The sequence below is a fragment of the Chamaea fasciata genome, unplaced genomic scaffold (genome assembly GCF_029207755.1).
Source record: "Chamaea fasciata isolate MVZ Bird 193981 ecotype frontalis unplaced genomic scaffold, bChaFas1.0.hap1 SCAF_18, whole genome shotgun sequence".
Classification (NCBI taxonomy): Eukaryota; Metazoa; Chordata; class Aves; order Passeriformes; family Sylviidae; genus Chamaea; species Chamaea fasciata.
In genome coordinates, this window is record NW_027094103.1 from 12,956,395 (window position 1) to 12,976,427 (window position 20,033).

At 44.4% G+C, this 20,033-nt stretch overlaps 1 protein-coding gene across 2 annotated transcripts in view; it reads left to right on the forward strand.

The window, feature by feature from the left end:
• GLT1D1 (glycosyltransferase 1 domain containing 1) overlaps positions 1–17,351 on the forward strand; it is a 38,851-nt gene extending 21,500 nt beyond the window's left edge. For both annotated transcript variants that reach the window (XM_066199776.1, XM_066199778.1), the window contains exons 7-12: positions 1,313–1,408; positions 2,455–2,504; positions 5,136–5,179; positions 5,823–5,943; positions 9,711–9,809; positions 16,560–17,351. In XM_066199776.1, the coding sequence (XP_066055873.1) occupies positions 1,313–1,408; positions 2,455–2,504; positions 5,136–5,179; positions 5,823–5,943; positions 9,711–9,809; positions 16,560–16,706 (557 nt within the window). In that variant the 3' untranslated portion in view covers positions 16,707–17,351. The remainder of the gene's footprint in view (positions 1–1,312; positions 1,409–2,454; positions 2,505–5,135; positions 5,180–5,822; positions 5,944–9,710; positions 9,810–16,559) is intronic.
• Positions 17,352–20,033: the final 2,682 nt, after the last annotated feature.

The following is a 20,033-nucleotide window of genomic DNA, read 5'->3' on the forward strand; positions in this document are numbered from 1 at the left end:
GTTGGGCTTTTGGAGGGTTCAGTGGTGGTTGGAAATAAATCCCTGGAGGGGTTTAAGGGATGTGGAGATGTGGGTGAGTGCTGGCCTTGGCACTGCTGGGGGGATGGTTGGGCTTCTGGAGGCTTTTCCTGCCTGAGTGACTCCGTGGTTTTGTGTTCCTGGGGTAAAATTAACAGTGAAATGTGGCGAGCAGCTGCCCTGTGAAAATGCCCCCCCCGTTTTCCACTTCTGATACCCTGCATTCTCAGAGCCACGTTAAACCAAAAGTTAAACCCAGCCTTTGTGCATCAGGCAGGTGCTAAACCCACTTGGAGGTGCCTGGGGACGGCTGGATGGACAAGTGAAGGTTTGACAGCTTTCTCCAGGCCATGCCCTGGCTCAGAATCAGTGAGGAGCAGGGCAGGAATCCCGAGCATTAATCCCATTTCACCCCCCAGGTTTGTGTGTTATTTCTTGGTCCAAGCACCAGGAAAATGTTATTTTCCCTGTCTGCCGCAGCCGCTCAGGGTTGTTTTAAGTGGAACGAAGCAGACTCAGTAATGAACCCTGTGACAGGGAGAATTTAAATGCTCCCGAACTGGATTGAAATTGAAAAAGCAGATTTGTGAGGATGCAGGCAGAGCCCTGCTGTGGGACCCACGATGTCCCTGATTGCCCAAAGAGCTTTGCCGAGCTGCCTGGCCTTGGGGTGGAACCCTGGGCGCTGGGAATTGCAGACTCTCTGTGCTGACAGGCACTGACCCCCAGGCAAACACTGCATTGGACCCGGGGCCGTGGAAAAGGCTCCCAAAATTGAGTGACAGCGCTGGGAGTGTGGGTGTGGGGTTTGGAGAGAAGTGGGTGATGTCACAGGGTGGAAAACTCAGAGTTTAATGGTTTAGAATACAGTAATATTTATACAAAGCAAGATGGAGGATTTAGGGCAGAGGCTGAGCCCTTCTTTTTCACCTTCTTCTCCGTGGCTCTGGGTGGGGTTTTGGAATTGGGTAGAAAAATCCACATTGTGGACCACGGGTGGTTGGTTATTGGGTTAAAGGTAAAAATAATTTAGGTGTCATTTCATAATTGGACAGTTAATTCTTAAAAGAACACCTGTGCCCTATAAAATGATGAAAAGCCTCAATCTGAGGATTGATGCAAGAGCAACAAATGGGGAATAATGATAATTTTTTCATAATCCACCCCCTTACTGCTTTAACCATTGCATGTGCTCGTTCATGGAACAATCTGGAGCGTTCAGCTTTTTCTATCTGCATGAATGAATTATTTTTACTTTAATTATTTCTTTTAAAGAATGAATTCTTTGTTGCAGGCATTCCTGCCGACACAGGCAGTTTACATCTCTTCCTGCTGGTCTGTGGGCTGCGAAGAGTCAAAGACCCTCTGTATTTAGTAGAAGTTTTCTCAGGTGAGTTGTGGCCGTTTGAATATTCTGATTATATTCTTGTTCTGTCACTCAGCGCATTCTTTCAGCGTCTCTAAGTTGGGCATGAGCTGTTTTATTCATCGCAGGGAAACGTCACCGCGTATTTACATTTGAAAAAAGAAGTTCTTATGTAACCATCGATGTGTTCAGCACGTTGTTTCTGTGCCGTGTCTTTCCCATCCTGCTGGGAATAACAAATCAAAGCAATATTTGATGGTTTCGCTTGCTGAGAAAACTGTTTTGCTGTTACATGCAATATTGATGGAAGACAAAAGGAAAGATCATCTGCTTCAAAATAACTTTTTTTTTTTTCTTTTAATCTCGCCGTCCCGTGGCTGTTCCATTGATTTGCATGTGTGCTAATTAATGCCACTGAAGCTGCAAACAAATTTTACCACCCATTGTTTCTGGCTCAGTGCTCAGGCTGGGCTGAAGTTTCCTCAGAGTCACAAAAAGGGAATATTTTATCTGTTTGTGTCTGTGAAAGGTTCAAACAACCCGGGCTGGAAATTCATCCTGCCCTCCTGAACTGACTTTTCTAACCCTTGAAAACTTTGTGATGGTGCTGAGTGACAAATGCAGTTTGGAGTGAAATTCTGGGATTCAGAGAGCAGCAGATTTCTCTTGTGCGCGTTAGTGAGTAATGATTGCAACGGCGGCTGGTACTTCCGCAGGTTCCTTTACACAGGAAAATATTCAAGTAATTTTGGCTCAGTGGCCAGAGCCGCTGCATTATACAGAGCGTTGTTCTCTTGAGTGATTCAAAATTAATATCTGGGCTTAGTTAAATAACCCTTGAGTCAGGAGAGATTGCGTGAGGCAGAAAGGCTAAATACTAACTTCCAGATATGCTAATATTTGAATTCTGAGGAGTAATGGGAGGGCTGAGCACGTAATCTGGTGCACGTTCAGCCTTTTAAGCAGCAATACAATATTTGTCTGATTTTTTTCAATCATGGGGCTATTTATACTGATTGAAAAAATTAAGAATTTTTATTAATAAAACAGTTGTTCCTCTTCTGTTTCAGAGTGGCACCGAAAGGATCCCAGTGTCCATCTGGGCATTATTGGACCTGCAGTAAGTTGTTTTGGGTTTTTTTTACTGCTGCAGTAATTTTTATTTCTGAATATTTCCATTTACCTGCATCTGGGATACCACAGCTCTACTCCAACCTGAAGCTAAGTCAGAGGATTTTTGATAAGGAGAAAAGGAGGTCCAGGCCTTGCAGGGGCTGTTCCCAGCAGGGCTGAGCTGTGGGGGTGAACCCAGAGTTCCAAATTTCAGGAGTGTCAATCCAAGGGCTCCTGCCCTGCAGAGGGAACAGCTCTGAGGCTTTTCCAGGAGGAGACACTGGGGGGCTGCTCACTCACTGCTTCCTTCCATGAAAAACAGGAGTTCTGAAGAGAAAACCCATCAAAAGCCACTCGGGTTCCACTCCTGGCTACTCTTGTGAGACACTCACAAACTACTAAAACGTGTACTTTTGCAAATACAATTTTAGCAATGCCTATTTCAGCAGGAATAAATAGTATTCCTATTTTGGTAGGAATGACTTAGAAACGAGCCCATCCAAATGTTTTGAAAGGCAGCGGTTGCCATCTGGGAGAATTCTTCTTCCGCAGGCATTGCTAATGAGGATTTTTAATGCTGTGAAGGTGCTTCAGGTGCTCGTTATCCCTGTTCTCACATCTTTTGTTCACCTGGAGCTTTGGGTCCTTCTTCCATCTGGGCTTTGATGCCATCTCTGGGTTCGTACACAATTAACAGCTGTCGGCAGGTGCAAAGTGATGTTCAGGTCCTGTCTGACACCTGGCAGCGAGGACGGAGCTGGAGCTCACAAATCCAGCCCAGCTCCTTTTCCATTTGCAATCGCAGGGCACTAAAGCCTGGGGTAAACTGAGGTCTTTCAAAGAATAATCTCAAAGTTGGTGCCTCTGTCCTGATTCTTCTGCGAGCTGCCTGTGTAACTTTATGCTGAAGTCCCAAAACGAATCTCTTTGGAGGAAGAAATCCGTGTTCTCCAGGCAGATCCTGCAGCACAGGGCTGGCAAAGGAGCTTTGGTTTGAGCAGTGGGAAAGGTCTGAGGAGGCAGCAGTGGAGTGGGAAATAAACTCTTCCTGGTGCTTGCAGGGGACTAAAAGCTTCCCTGTTTCCTCTGGGTGATGTGTTCCCTCTGTATCATCTCATCTCTGATTCATCTCCACGTGAGCCCGAAAACTTGCAGGCAATTTGCTTCATAAAAAAACCCAACCAGGCTCTCGGCAGGCAAATAAGGACAATCTCTCCATTTTCCCACTCGGTTTTATTCTTTGCCAATTTTGGGACGGAGGGTTTTGTTGTTACAAGGTGATTTTGTTATTTTTATTTTATTTGGGCTTTTTGTTTTTCCACGCTACTACACAAGCTGCTTTGGGAGTGAACTGGTGTGGAAGGCAAATCTAGAGCAGGTGTAATGAAGCTGTGCTTTAGAATCCAAAAGATGCACTTGCTGCCTCCAGTGAGGGTTTTAAACATTTTAGTCGTCTTTTTAAATTTGCTTCACTTTTTCATAAGCTAGTGTCTTTACAGACCAGAAATAACCCCGTGGCAGTGCACAGGCTGAACCTCCTTAAAACATTTTAGAGCATATTTCTCTCCTGGAACTAAAATATTGCTAAAGGAAAAAAAAAAAAAGGCACATCTCAGCTCTGCTGGTATTTAGCTGTAATCTTCTTTTTCATGTTGCTTCTCAAACCACAGAAATCTTCAGAAAATCAGTGCCACCATCTATGAAGCCATGTAATTTTTTTTATTGTGAATGTGAAAAGCCCATACAGTGAGATTATATTAATTAGGGAGAGAAAGAACAAAGGCCCCCACTCTATTTTCTGCTTTGCTTCCATGAGATGATATATTTGCTGCCTTAAGATTATATATTATTCCCTGTATTTTCTGGGCACGATTGTCTCAAATGGTGCAATCAAGGTAATGTTGCGGGATTGAGGCCTGTGTTATGTAAAATTTCTCACCATTTGTCTCCACTTCCACTTTTCCTTTTGTTCATCTCTGTAACGAAATTTGGAGCAGCAGCTCCACGTTCCAAGAATAGGAGCTTATGAAACTTTGAAAAAAAAAACATAAAATAACTTAGGGACACAAAACTTTAAAGTTTTGTTCAAAGCACTCAGCTTTCAGGTAACCCCTCAGAGCTCATTTTGGGGGTTTTTTAACTGTTATTACTGTCAGTCCAGAACATTTCTCCATCAGATAACCAAAGGAACGTGGGGTCACCTGCTGCTGGGAGTAAAGGGGGTTCCTTTCCCAGTGGTGCAGCCAAAACCTCAGACAACCTGAGGAACTGAGGAAATTCTCCCTCTCCGCATCGAATATCTTCGCAGATTCCTCAAACTCTTCGCTCTGGCGATGCCCTGACAGAATTTTAAATGTCCTGAGACCTGTTTTCCCCTACAAAGTCTGGAGTCTCAGCCCTGCAGAGATGTTCCTGGGCCATTAATCCAGTCTGAGTTAATATTTATATGGCAGCCTTTTAATAGCGTGCGTTTGGGATGGTTTTGGGTGCAGAGCTGTGGGATGATTTTAAAGCTCAACATTTCAAGTGTTTTAGTTAAAAATGTGCTAAACTTTGTTCGTTTCTCTGGGTTTTTCTCACACAAGCTGCAGTGCTGAAGTGCTCAGCGCCACTGACCTCTGTGTGTGCTCCTTTCCAGGTTGATCCACTTTTTACCAGCGAAGTTGAGGAGAAAGTGAAAAGGTGAGAAGTTAATGTTAAACCTTCTGTCTGCTGAGTGAAAGCAGCTGGCTGCCCCTTCTAAAAATCATAATATACACATTTATTTTTATATTTATATAAATATATATATATTTATAGATATTATATCTATATATACATATAAAAACATACAATGTATATATGCATATAATATATATTTATATATGTTTTACATTATCTATTAAAAGTTTTGTTTATATAAATATATATTTTATATAAACACATATTTTTATATAAATATATTTATAAATGCACATACATACATTTTTATACATATACATATTTTTATGCACATACACATTTTTAAATCATCGTGTAAATGCGAACGAATGGCCGCGCCCAGCTCTGTGTGACTGACAAATCTGGTGGGATTGTTTGGCAGGGAACAGTCTCAGGCATTGCAACCACTTAAAAAGTTTGAGAATAACTTCCCGTGGGAAGCCAGCCTTGGTCCAGAGAACACACCTGCAGGCAGCACCCGGCAGGTGTTCACTCAGGGATGTTTGTGTTACGGTTTTAGGGGTCTCAGTCCTTTGGGGGGAGCTTCGGTCTCTGTCCCTGACCGTGGCCGTGAGGCAGATGAGGGAGCGCTGAGCTGCCCCTTACCGTGGTGTTTGGTGTGCAGGGCCCCCGGGGTGCACGTGCTGCAGGAGCTGCCCCAGGAGGAGCTGCACGCCGCCCTCCGAGCCTGCTTCGCCCTGGTCAACACCTCCACCTCCGAGGGCATGTCTGCTGCCATCCTGGAGGTAACCAACCCCTGCTCCCTCCGCGCCTGAGAGATTCTATTACCCTGCTAGCAGCTGCTAACCTTTCCCCAAAGAAAAGACACCGAAGGCTCCAAATATTTCAGAAGGCAAAGAGCACAGAAAAAAGGCTTTATTGTCTAATCCTTACTGCCTTTATCAGGTGTTCCCACCCAGACTGAACACGGTTGGTGAACAGGAACGACACCTCTCTGGTCCCGTGGGTTAAACCAGAGAAACAGCAAAACACCACCTGGAGAAAGATTGTTCTGAGAGAGGAGAGGTGTTTGCCAGGATTGTTTTGAGGAGAAGCCTTGAGAAATTTTTCCTTGAAAAAAGGTTAGCAGCTGCCAGCAGGCTGAAATCTCTCAGACCCACATGGCATTATAGCCAAGTTTATTGAGAGACAGATTGTTTCATGCAGTGTTTGGGTACAATGAGTAGGGCTGGTCCTTTAGGGCAGCACCTTTCTGTAAACATCTCTACCAGGGAACAAGGTGGGAAAGCACCAGGGGTCAGGAGGAGGAGATCTACAGGGATCGTTTACAGGGATTGTTTTGGGCTGCTCCTCACGATTTCCCAGGCCAGGCTGAGAGAGTTCTGTCCTTGGCTTTCCCACAGGCCTCGGGGCACTGCCTGGAGCCCGAAAACCCATGTTCTGCCCACTGTCAGTTCCCACAGTTACCCTGAATCTGAAATCACCTCCTGGCACTGCAAACGGGTGTCAACATCTGATGTCCGTATTTCAAAGCTGGTGAAGGCAAAACTAAAATATTTCTTTGGGCAAGTGTTAGCAATTAAGGTTTTCTTCCCTTGAACTGGCAGGTTTTTAAATGCTTTCTCTATTTATTTTTAAAGGGTAGAATGTAATTTTATCAATCCTGCTAAATTAATGATACAGACCCGAGATGCAGAAATCATTCTGATTTACTGGGGCTGTCACTAGGCGTGATTCGACACCCACTTCCTTACAATGTCGCTAGAATGGACTTTCATTTATTTTTACATCCTTTCAAAAAGCAATCTAGGAGCTGCATTTGGTTATTTAATTCTGAAATGATTAATGAATGAATGACACGCTCAGTTAATCCTTTTGCCATCAGTATTGAAAATTAATAACCAGTTTTATTTCATACCTGTCAGAGTAGGGCACTGCTGAGTATCCAGGGCTTTCTCAGAGAAAAAATAAGTGTACTTGAAGTGGAAGTTCTTTGGGCAAATGCCTTTCATTATTCCATTTGTTTTGGGTGCTGAATGTTGGTTCAGCGTGACTTCAGCAGATCACAGAGATTATTACGGTATTTTTATTATTAATGAACCTCCCATTTCTGTTTCTAATGAGTTGCATTTCCACACGTCTGGAAGTCCTTGTGAGTAAGAATTAAGTGAGCATTACACACAGGAACTGCCAGTCCAGTGCAGTTAAGTTTTTTCCAGCAGCAGGAAGGGCCATCTACTGAGAGAAATCTTGTTAAACAGTGAGAAAACTGCATAAAATCTGTTGGTCCTAGGCTGGAGAGAACTCTGCAGAAAAATCTTCTGGTCCCAGGCTGGAGAGAACTGTGCATAAAAATCTTCTGGTCCTAGGCTGGAGAGAACTCTGCAGAAAAATCTTCTGGTCCTAGGCTGGAGAGAACTCTGCAGAAAAATCTTCTGGTCCCAGGCTGGAGAGAACTGTGCATAAAAATCTTCTGGTCCCAGGCTGGAGAAAACAGGCTGGAGTTTGGAAATGCAACTCTCATTGTCCTCAAAGTTCGACATTTAGCAAGGTCATGAATCTGTAAACAGTATTTTAGAGATAAATATATAATAGCTAAGTGAGATAAATATGTAATCACATCTAGTTCGACCTGCCTCAAGGTATGGAAGGGCTGGGAGCCATCACTAATTACTTTGTCAGCTGGTTCTGATGTCTCTGAGATTTGACTGGAGCTGATCTGTTCCTGTTTGGCATTTGAAGAGGAGAAAACAAAACATTATAGCAGACATTAAAATTGCATCTCTGCCTCCGAGAGCTCAGGAGCTCTGCACGTTTCCTGGGCACGTGAGGGGGGAAAAGTTTCTGTGTTCCCTCTTGTCCCTGCTAACAACAAGGTTTGGGCTCCAGCACCACTTCGTTGGAGCCCTTTCTCTGTGCTCTCAGGAATGTTCCAGCTGTTAAAATCATTTCGTTCTTAGGCTTTTACCAAAAAGAAGCCAATTAAAAAAAACCCCAATGAAACCTTAAAAAACCCCCCATATTTAAATGCTGTAGAAAAGGAAGTTGGACAGGCTCTGCCGTGCCGTGAGGCGCAGTCCAGTCTTGGCCAACATAAGCACAGGCCCAGCAGTTTGGAATAAAACTGCAAATTCTAAATATAATAAATAGCAAATTATAAAAAGAAATTAGGAAAGAAAAGAAAAAGCTGAAGGGATGTTGTGAAGCAGTGAAATTGAAGAGCCAACAAGAAGATTCAGGGGCCAGAAGGGAGAAAATGAGGGACAAATCCAGAAGACAGAGTGGTAAAAAAACCCCTGCATTTGCTCTCTCAGCCCTGTGTTCCTGGGTTGCTCCTTGGGTAACGTTCCCACAGCTTCAATTTACACCCTGCATCCCCCTGCAATAGCAGTAAACCACGCTTGCAGTCAAAATAATGCACCAAAACAGATGGCCGGTGGACTGAAATGTTGTTTTCTGCTATTGTTCCTGGGAGCCAGGTCAGTAAATTATACATATTCCCAGCCATGCAAATGATTCTTTTCACTGCTCGAAAATAGAGTAAGTATCTGAATTAAATTGGAAGGCCCTTTGCGCAGTAATTATTTAGAGCCCAATCCATTTGGTTGAGGGCAGGGGTATAAAGGCAGCCCTGGGCCATCTGTTCTGTAGGAGCAGTGGCTGTAATTCATTGGTACCTGTGCATTTGGGGGCCCGAAGATTTCCTTGGGTGGCATTTCCTGCCCTCCGAGTCTGAGACAGGACAAGTCTCTTCCCCGTCAGAGTTCGGAAATTACAGGAAATTAAATATGAACTGGGTGTTTGAGCTCAGTCATCAGCTGTGCAGCTTTGAGAAGCAGAAGTGAAGGAATATCGTGCGACAATTTCAGCTGCGCTCACACTCCCGTTCCATCCTCAGCTGCTCCCTCCCTTCCGTGGACAGTTCCCTGCTTGGGAAGGGGCCAGACCTGAAACACTCCCACGTTTTTGGTTTTAAAACCATTCTCAGCCCAGGTGTTTGCATCTTCAGTTTTGTCCAAACTACAGGAAAAAAAAAAAAAAAAAACAAAAAACAAAAACCCACGATTTTCTCCTCGGAATTTCGTTTCCTTGCTGTGTGGACTGAAGCAGAACTGCTCCCCATGCAGGATTGTAATGACAGCAATTAAAAATGCATTAATTGGAGTGACAGGGAATCGGTATGGAACAGACTGAAGATTTGGGGGAGTGAATTTCCTCCTCATTTGACACGGTGGTAATTGCACAACAGGAATATTTCAGTGCATCTCCAGACTTTCCCAATTCATCACTAGCGATTAAAGGTTCAGTCCAGGAGCCGTGTGAGGGCCAGAGCTGAGCGCCCGGGGTTTGCACAGCTCACAGCTGGAGCTGGGCTTTGTGAAGTGCTTGAGGGAATGATATTCTTCAGTCAAAAACCTGGAGAGGCGGGAAAGAAGTTTGGGTTGTTGTTTCTTTTTTTTTTTCTTATTAAAATTATCACCCTTAGCACCTCAAAATGCACGATTCCTTAGAAATTTCTTCTTCTTTTTTTTTTTTTCCTCTATTCCTCTAGGCAATGGATTTAGACATTCCAGTGCTGGCAAGGAACATTCCTGGGAACGCAGCAATAATAAAACACAAGGAGACAGGGCTGCTCTTCTCCACTCCCCAGGTAAGACAACCACAGCCCTTCAGGTCCATTTTCTGACACAGGCTCGTGTCTGTGTGCACACCGGGTGTTTCCTCTCGGCAGTTCTGCCCAGATTCCCCTTTTTGGAGCTGTCCCCAGGTAAGAAAACCACGGATTTCAGGTCCATTCTCTGTCACAGGCTGGTGTCTGTGCACATTTAGTGTTTCCTCTCGGCAGTTCTGCCCAGATTCCCCTTTTTGGAGCTGTCCCCAGGTAAGAAAACCACGGATTTCAGGTCCATTCTCTGTCACAGGCTGGTGTCTGTGCACATTTAGTGTTTCCTCTCGGCAGTTCTGCCCAGATTCCCCTTTTTGGAGCTGTCCCCAGGTAAGAAAACCACGGATTTCAGGTCCATTCTCTGTCACAGGCTGGTGTCTGTGCACATTTAGTGTTTCCTCTCGGCAGTTCTGCCCAGATTCCCCTTTTTGGAGCTGCCTGTGCAGTTCAGGGAGCTCGTCCTAGGTGTCAGCCTTGCTGAATATTTGTTGGAGCTGCTCACGGGCACTTGTTGCTCTGGGGTTTGAAGGTTCCACAAGCAAAACCCTTCAGGAGATGCTCTGGATGTGTCACATTTCCCTGCGAGGAGGAGCTGAAATAGGAGCTGGTGTCAGACAGGCTGTGGCTCACCAGAAGAGCCCCGAGTTTCCGCTGACACATTTGCTGTGATTTCTAGCAGGCAGTGGTAATGGGAAGTATTTTTAGATGCTTTAGAGAGACTGCTCAGTCAGAGGAATTAATGATGAAATTAAGTGAAGTGTTGGGATGAAGTCTCAGCGAAGTTAAATAAGAGTGGGGAGAGAGGGAACACTTTCCCGCATTTAAATGCTGGGAATTTTCATTCCAGCATATTTTCCTGCATTGGGGCTTTGCTGTTACATATTCATGTAAGCTGTGGAAAACGACTCTCAGAAAAAGATTCCCTCAGAGTTTGATCCAACTCAAGATTAAAAAAGCCATAGTGGAACCCACCATTTAATAGTTTTGCAAAGTGGAGAACATATTTATTTACTTTTGTGGGGGGTGTGATTAATGCATCCCGTTTAGCTGTGCTTCTGGAAGGTGAATCCTCTTGGTTGGTTTTAGAGAAGTTTTTTAATAGAAAAATTCGAGTGTGGTTCTTCCAGTTCCAAGTATGGTTCTGTCTGTTTCTGGAATGTTCAGTTGTTGAGGAACTTCCTTCACGCGGAGGAGCTCAGGGTGCCAACCATCAGCACTGCTGGGTTTGAAGGTAAAGTAGCCAGCTGCTCCTGTTCCTTAGCTCCCCAAAATGGATCAAGTGCAGTTTTTAAGGCACTGCACAGAGTCTGTCAGAGGCTGAGAGTCACATTAAATCAAGGAAATGCAATTAAAAGACATTCTGATTGTTGGGAGAAGGGACACTGCCCATGGCACTTTGAGCACCACCTTAGAGGATCTGGTCTGAGTGAATTGGGACTGGAAAACGTCTTCTGGTAAGAAACTTTTGGGTTGGTTTTTTGTTTTTTGACTTTGATTACTTTGACATCTTAAGTATCTTTTCTGCTGTGCCCTCAGATGCATCAGGTCAGTGAGGAAAATGCCTTTAATGCACAAAAAGTTCAGAACTGTGTCTAGGAGCTTGGGAAAGGCTGGAAGAACCTGGCTCACCAAAGATGGGAAAAGTCTGGTGGGATAGAAAAGGAATTTTTCCTGCTAAGTTTGGTGGATCCTGGCTGGCGGGATCACAGCTCAGGAGCAGAAAACATTCCTCCTTTTCAGTTTTTCTGATCTGAGGAGGGGAAGCTTTGCAGTCCCTTGGATCTGAGCAGTTGTACCCTTTGAAAGCCAAATTAGAGGGATATTAATTGACCATTATGCAATGAGAATTGTTTGAATTGTGACTGCTGTTGGCTTTCTTCTTTCATCCTTGCTGGAAGTGAGCTTTGTGGCTTCCAGGAAAGTAGGAAACGTTGTGTCTAATCCTGGCCATCCTTAACCATTTGCATTTGGCTGGGAGTAACAAAAGCCGTGCCAGGCACTCAGATGGAAATAGTTAATCTGGAAGTGAAAGCCCTGGAACGTTTTGTTCCTGACACTCCATCATTTTTGCACATTACCGTGCACATTACTTTTAAATCATGGGCTGATCCCGCTGCTGCTTGAATTTGCAAGTTTATGGAATATTTGACACTGAGTTAATGGGACCTGAAGTTAAAAAAAAAAAAAAAAAGTGAGAGATAAGAACGGGGCAATAAATAATGCAAAACCGTGTTAAAAGGGAAGACACAAAAAGTTACTCAGCGGGCTGAGTTCCCAAATTCTATGTTGGATGTGTGTAAAAGCTCATGGAAGGGCCTAAAGAAAGAGAAGGAGGTAAAAAACTCCAGAAGTGACTCGCAGAGCTTTCCTCTGCCAAACAGGGTCAGGGCTGTGGGATTATCCCTTTTCTGACCCAGAGATGGGGCAACTGAGAGGCTTTTAAAGACTTTTATTCCATTTTCAGTCTCATGAGGAGGGTGAGATGGTGCAGATGTTACAATTCACGCCATCACAATCAGAAACCAAAGTATTTCCTAATTTCAAAACATTTATAAGCATTTTTTGTCCCATCAGCTTTTGCCACACCATGCTGCCGATGCTTCTAAACCAATAATTTATTAAAATACCCCACGTGAGTCCTGCTACAATGCACCTTTCACAGTTCTGTTTCTCCAAAATATCCCGTCCTATTTGCGAGGCCATAATTTGAAACTTGTTTTTTCCAGTTCCAATTCTCTCAGCAATGTCTGTCCTATCCCATGGCATTTCCAAATCAGCATTTTCTATCCCGAAGTTTGCACACAGGTCCATACTAGGGGAGCTTTCTCTCAGGCTTTGGGAATTCCCTACAGATCCATTTCCCACAAGGGCTGCAAACAGCCCAGGGGCTCAGCCCTCTGCCCCTTGCCCTGAGCACAACAAGTCTGGGTTTGTGGGTTTTGTTCTGGGTTTGTGGGTTTGGTTCTGGGTTTGTGGTTTTGGTTCTGGGTCTGTGGTTTTGGTTCTGGGTTTGTGGTTTGTGGTTCTGGGTTTGTGGTTTTGGTTCTGGGTTTGTGGGTTTTGTTCTGGGTTTCTGTTTTTGGTTCTGGGTTTGTGGTTTGTGGTTCTGCGTTTGTGGTTTGTGGTTCTGGGTTTCTGGTTTTGGTTCTGGGTTTCTGTTTTTGGTTCTGGGTTTGTGGTTCTGGGTTTCTGTTTTTGGTTCTGGGTTTGTGGCAGTGCCAGCCCGGAGCCCCTCACCTGGGGGAGCACACAGGGCTCCACCTGCCTGCGGTACCTGTGACACTGCTGTGACACCTGCCTCTGCCTCCCCTGGGCTCATTCCTGGTGTTCAACAATCACCTTCTGTCTGCTGGAGCTGCTCTGAAATGGTTTAAATGCAGACTGGCTTTCATGAGATAAATAATATATTAACCACACGTCTTCTTTTCATTCCGTGTGAGCTGTGGCACCAGTGCAGCTCTCGTGGTAATTGAGGAATTATTCATTCTTTTTTTTATCCTCAGTGCCCTCATTTTCCAGCTTTATCTCCTGCATACCTGTGTTTCTGTGCCTCCACAAAATATTGCACAGGATTTGTTTTAGGCACTGTGCAGAGGGGTTGACATTTCCTTTAGGGATGATTGGTCAATTTACCAGGAGAAAACCCTGTTCTGGATGTTGAGAAATGCCAGTGTTTGTGGTGGAGCACTTCCCATGAAAAGGGCACCTCTGAGAGTGCTGCCGGAGCTACAGGAAAATGGGATTTTCTCCCTCTTTTCTGGCTTGAGCCTCAGCTTCCACGCTCTGTTCTGCTGCCACCTGTAAATTAATTATGCCCACTCCTGTGTGGGGATAAAGGATTATTGGAAATACGGGTGGCCCCAAGTAGTGAAACGGCGTTTACATCAGCACCTGCTTCATTTGGGCTGCTGGAAGTCAGACCCTCGGGTTCGATAATGGAAAGGCAATTTGTGAAGTTGACCCCTCTTTCACCAAAAGCGAAACTTGCTTCCCTTCTGCAACGAAATATGGGAGTGCATAAATATTTGTGCAAATGTCACTGGCACTAATGCAGCAGAGCAGCTTTTGGAGACGTGGGACCTCCCTGTAATTATAAATTATATAATAGATAAATTTTAACATATAAATATATATATAATTATATATAATGTATTTTTTATATATATCATGTGTAATATATTATGAAATACATAAATTATATATTATAATATATTTTTATATGTTGTATATACTATATATTATAAAATATATATCAAGATACATAATATATAATATATAATTATATGTTCTATATATGTGTATATTCTAATATATATATTTATATTATTTTGTATATATAAATATAAACATATATATATATATATATATATATATATATATATATATATATATATATATGTATATATAAATATATATATATATATTCCAGACTTCTGGAAAAGCAAGATGAAGTTGCTGGGTTTTCTGAGAGAGCCCAGAGGCCCGAATTGTCTGCAAGTGCAGACAAAAGCACAGAACCCAAAGTGAAATGCAAGTCAGCGGCAGTCAGGGGCGACCCCTGGAAACTGCGGCGAGTGCTCGGTGAAGCCGAGCAGGCAGAGCTGAGAGAAGGCAGGCCGGCTGCTCCGGGGCCACGAGGCAAACCCAGAAAAGTCACAGCGAATCTTCCCGCTGCCTTCAGTCACACTGCCGCTGACTCGGGGAGTCACGCCGCGGTAGGGGCAGCAGCAGGAGCAAAGCTGAGGAGTCCTTACTCTCCATCTCCTGGGATTTTTCCATTTTGCTTTTTTTTCCTCTCTCTCTCTCTCTCCTGCGTTTTCTCAGATTTTTATGCTTTGGACTCAGTTTGGCGTGGTTTTTTTGGGTTTTTTTTTCCTGAAGTTATCCTCAGCCTCGAGTGTTGTAACTGTGAATAAGGATCTCGTTTCTTCTGTCATTTGCATGTTTCCAAGTTGTTGTCCTCCACATCCACGTTTTAAAAGAATGCTAATAGGGACTACCTGTCAAGAAACGTTTCATTGCTGCTTCTGCTCTTCGGTAATTTACATAAATTATTTTTAAACATTACTTTAAATAAAATCCTCCACAGGAGCATAAAATTAAAGTTTGGGGATGTGGTTCAGTGCGAACAGCATTTATCGCTGCGATTTTTCCAGGCACTTGGATGAAGCCAGGTGAGGTTTTTTTTTCCACCTTTCCCTGGGTTGTGCGTGGAGCTGGGCTCAGGTGTGACACAGCCTGGGTGAATCTCACAGGTGAGGGGCTGAAATCTCAGATAAATCAGGAGAAATGTGGATAAATCCAAGGGTGGGGAGCAGGCTGGCCACAGAGCACGTGGCTCATTTTACACCAGCACTGGTGTGGTGCAGAATAAGAGGTTATTGTTCACCTGTGTGTGTGAAAATCCCTTGATTTTCATGCCTGGTGACAAACCTTTGCACAGAAGGGACCTGTGTCCCTGGCTGTTTAATTTTGCTGCAGTTTGTGTTGTCAGGGAGGGTCCCAGCAGTGATTTTTTTCCCCCGTGTTCAGTGACTTCCCCCAGCAGAGTGTCCCAGGGGCCACATTTCACACGGAATTGTGCACAGCCCTCACCTCACCGAGCAGCAAAGTTCACCAAAGCTTTTATCCCTGTGGACATCCCGAGGCACTCAAATCGTTGTCTCCTGAACCTAAAGTTGATGGGAACTCTGTGATATTTCACAGCTGACAGACCCTGTAAATAACGGATCCCCTTCCCCCTTCCTCTTTGTCCCCCTGTCCCCACACACTGATCTTCACCACCACGTGTGTACTGAGACGTGATCTTCATTTTCCACGGACACAGAGCTGGCAGTCAGGCTGAAGCCTTGGAAGTCGTCTCCTGACAGAAAATTAGACCGGCTGCTCAGAATAGATGAGTTCAGACATCAGGTCTCCTCTCACGTGTTTGAAGTGCACGGTTTGTCCTGCCTACGAGTAAATGAAGACAGGCAGAGGAGCGGTTGTGATCTTTGAGCTCTGGTGTTTTGCCCAGGGGATATATGGCATTTTTTTGGTGTTTGTTGAGCTAACCCTGCGTGCCTGCCCTGATCTTTACACTGTGTTTGTGCTGGGACTGTTTTAGTCTTGCCACAAAATTCACTGAAGGTGTTGCAGTAGCAATGGGGTAAAAGTTGAGCTGAGATCAAGCACCTGGTGCCAGCTGTCCTCCATGCAGAGCAGGAAATTCATTTATAACCAGCCTTATAACTCCTGCAATGTGAATTTTCAGCATCATGTATTTATAGGTAATAAATAAAGGACTTTTCTAACTAACGGAGCTAGCTTCAGGGTGTTCTGCTCCTCTCACAACCCCTCAGAGATCTCCTCTGCCACCTTATTCCTGATAACATTTCTGAGATTAGTTCTGGTAATTTTTTCTGATAATTATTTCTTATAAGCTGCTTGATTGGTTTCCAGCCTGGGTCTCCAGCAGTTTCTGGGCAGGCAGACAACTTTTGTGTCATTAAAATGTGTTGCTCTTGGAATTCTCTTTGATTTTTTTAATGCCTTAGTTGGTGGGGCTGTGTAAAATAATAAAATGATTATTTATTGATCATTGTTTATAAATAAAATATGGGACTTGACCTTGAAAAAGGACTTGGGAGAGCTTCATCTCTTGGCTTACAGCTGGACAGGCACCAGCTATTTCAGGAACGGCAGGACTTTTTCCAAAGGAAATTTTTACCTGACCATTTTCTTCATCTTTTTCAGGAGTTCCTTGCGCTGTCCAAGAGTTTAATGAACGACCCCACCCTGGAAAAGGAAATTATAACAAGGGCCAAAGCCTACGTGAGGAAACATCACTCCTGGGAAGGTGAAAGGAAAACCTACCAGAACCTGGTGCTGAGGCTCCAGTGACCTGCAGGGCTCCAGCAGAGCGCTCGAACGATGGGAATGTGATTAGCCTGGGGTTTTTTTTAGGGAAAAAAAATTAGTCCGAGGTGCACTGTTATTGTTTCCACTCACCCAGATCAAAGCTGCTTCAAAGCCGGCCAGGAGTCCAGCCGAGCCGAGCCCAGGTTGGGCTCAGCAGGAGGAAAACTCCCCTGGGGCAGGTGCTGGGACGAGCCTTCCCTGCCCACAGAGCTGCTGGACACGGATTTCTCCCAAATTTTCCCTCATTTGGTGTTGGGGCTGCCTTCAGCAGCACCATCCTCAAGGGTAAAACCTGATTTAAAAATCCCAGGGTTGATTTAAAACTCCCAGGGTTGCTGCTCTCCCTTCCGAGCCCATTTTCCCCCGAATGTTCCTGGGATGCCCTTTGCCACGCTGGGGTGGGAGCGCGGCCCCAGAGCCACCAGCCAGCCCGGAACACAGTGGGAATGTGCAGCTCCAGCTGGGTTTGTGCTGGCCCAGCGGGAGCAGGAGCCTCCCAGGGCCCCGCTGGGTCTCCTTTGGCCACTGCAAGCCAGACGCTGAACTCCTGCAATGTGAATTTTTCAGCATCATGTATTTATAGGTAATAAAAAAAAGGACTTTTCTGCCTAACTGAGCCAGCTTCGGAGTGTTCTGTTCCTCTCAAAACCCCTCAGAGGTCTCCTCTGCCACCTTATTCCTGATAACATTTTTTATATTATTTATTAGAATTATTTCTTATTTCTGATATTATTTCTAATTTTTTTTTTCTGATAACCTGCTTGACAGGTTTTGATCCTTAGCCTTCCCCCCTCCCCTTCCAATAGTTTTGGTTGTCTTCTGGAAAAAAACCAAACAAACAGGTTTTTAAAAGCAAATAAACAAATGCACAATGTGGGCTAGCAGCCTAAGCACTGAGCTAATGGTGAGTGATTAGTAATAGTAATTTTTTTTTTTTCCTGCAGCCTGATACATTTATTACCCAGCTCCAACTATAAATACATCGATCTGGAATTTGTGCTATTCCCAGCAAAACAAAATATGTTCAAGTGAGAAAAACGCTGCTCCGCCCTCAGAACGCCGTTAACATATGACTTCTCGGGCTGTATTTAATCCATAAATGTGAAATCTGCATCTGGGAGAAGCAGCATGCTCATTTGCATGTGAGGAGCGTGGCAGGAGCACAAACAGCCCCTTCTGCAAAGGGATGGATGGAGGGGGAGGAAAAAAAACCAAACCAAACCAAAAAACAAACCGGGAAAACAAACAGGGGTGAGCTGAGCCCTGAGAGGAGGCAGCACTCATCCCTGGCATCACCCACCCCTAAACGAAACCCTAAATAAAGGCTGAAAGCTCGGGCCACCAACCGCAGGGGGTCTCACCATCACAACCTGCCACTGGATTTATGTTTTAAATTTCATCCACTCCTCTGCTCCAGCCCTATAAATATTCAATGAGTCTTGTAAAAGTCCTTGTGAGGAAAGCACGAGGCCCATGCAGGCACTTTGGGGTGTAATTATCTTTGCAGCGACTTCACTCAGATGATTTTCTAGGTAAGAATAATCCTTTTGTTGTCCTGCAGCCCTAATTACAGTATTTATCTTCCCTTTCGGAGCCCCACTCCTACCCCAGCAGCTTTTGAAGCAAAGCACACACCTCGATGAGATGCAGATACAGCTCCAAAAATAGCATCTGTTCTGTTTGCAGGGGAAAAAAAAACCCCAAAAACAAACCTCCATTGTGCATTTACCCCACGGCTGCTTCTGCATTTCAGGACCTTGGAATGGAGCATTAATTAATCCAATTACAAGCGTTTTATTTTGCAATTAACTCTGCCATTGAATCCATGGAAGCAGGGGCCTGTACAGGGTACCAGGATGCTGCTCCCTTCCCTGGCACAGCCACCCCAGAGCTGGGGACAGTTTGGGCACATGTGACACACCCAGCCCAGTGGAATGGGAGCTCTCTGAATCAGGATTTCACTGTAATTAACCCCAAAGCATCCACATGCCCATTTTCAGGGTTAGTTTTAATACTTTCCTCCCCAAGGACACTCATGCTGGGTGAAGTTTTCCCATTTCTGGGGGTGCTGCCCATTGGGGGTTTCCCTTTCCAGAAGCCCCAGAGCTCCAGCCTGGCACCAGGTCTGCTGTGATCATCTCAGGACTTAACTGGGGAAGAAAAACCTTAAAACGGATATTGGAAGATTTTAAAGTATCTGTGCCTCTTCTGCAAATCATTTCAGCCCAGGTGATAACCAACCCCAACATCTGCAAATTCTACTTTAGGTTTAATAAATGCACAAGCACCTCACTCTTCATTTTCAGTGTGTTTTCTCCTTTTTCTGGGGCTCAGGACTCGTTCTGTCCCTTTCTCCCCTCAGTCTTTTTCATCTTCAGGTCAGGAAATCTTTCCCCATGACAATAAAGGACCAGTTTTGTCACAGCCCTGTCAGAGGAGACGGGTCCCTCCACGTGGAATTCAGTCATTTAATGCCTCACTGGGAGCTGAGCTTTTTTTTCTTTCATTAAGTTGTCCAAAGTAATTTCATCACTCCAGAAATTTTATTTCACTTCCACCCTGCTCTGTCTGCTCGGTCCCAGCCCAGCTCCTTGAATGTCTGAAACTAAACCTGGCGTTAGAGCAGGTCCCTGCAGCCCTGAGCCTGGCCCAGTGCTCCTCGGGCCTTTGATTCTGCCTGCCACACACAAAAAAAGCAAAACCCTTCATCTTCCAGGTCGAGGATTGAGGGGTTTATTTAAATTTCTTTTCTTTAGTTTAAATCCACTGAGGATTTCAGAGGCAAGGAGCCACTTATTAAAATAAGAAGTCTCAGTCACCAGTATAAGAGCAAGCTGTAGTAAAAACCAGGATTCCTAAATTTTTTAAGGAACAGCCTCCCTTTTTGAAAGGGGCAGATAATTTAATTCTCTCTAAATGCAATTTAATTCTCTCTAAATGAAGCAAATTTTCATCGAGGAATTATTCTGTGTCATTCCCATGACATCTATTTTAGGTACCAAGCACTGAGGCCACTTGAAAAATCTCACATCCTTTCCAAAAAAAAAAAAAAAAAAAAAAAAGGCCAGCAATTTTTTTGTCCAGTGCCTGAAAAAAACCCCCAAACGACTCTAGAAATTCATTTTCCCTAGAGCACGGCCATTGAGCTAATTTAAAACAGCTGTTTGGAATTAAACAGTACATTTCAATTAGAACAGCTGGTTATTGGGAAAGCAGAGCTGGGGAGAGTTACTGAGAAATCCGAATTGTGGGCACCTGACCTGAAAGAGAATTCACCCCCGAGCACCCCTAAGCCCTCCTGCTCCAGAG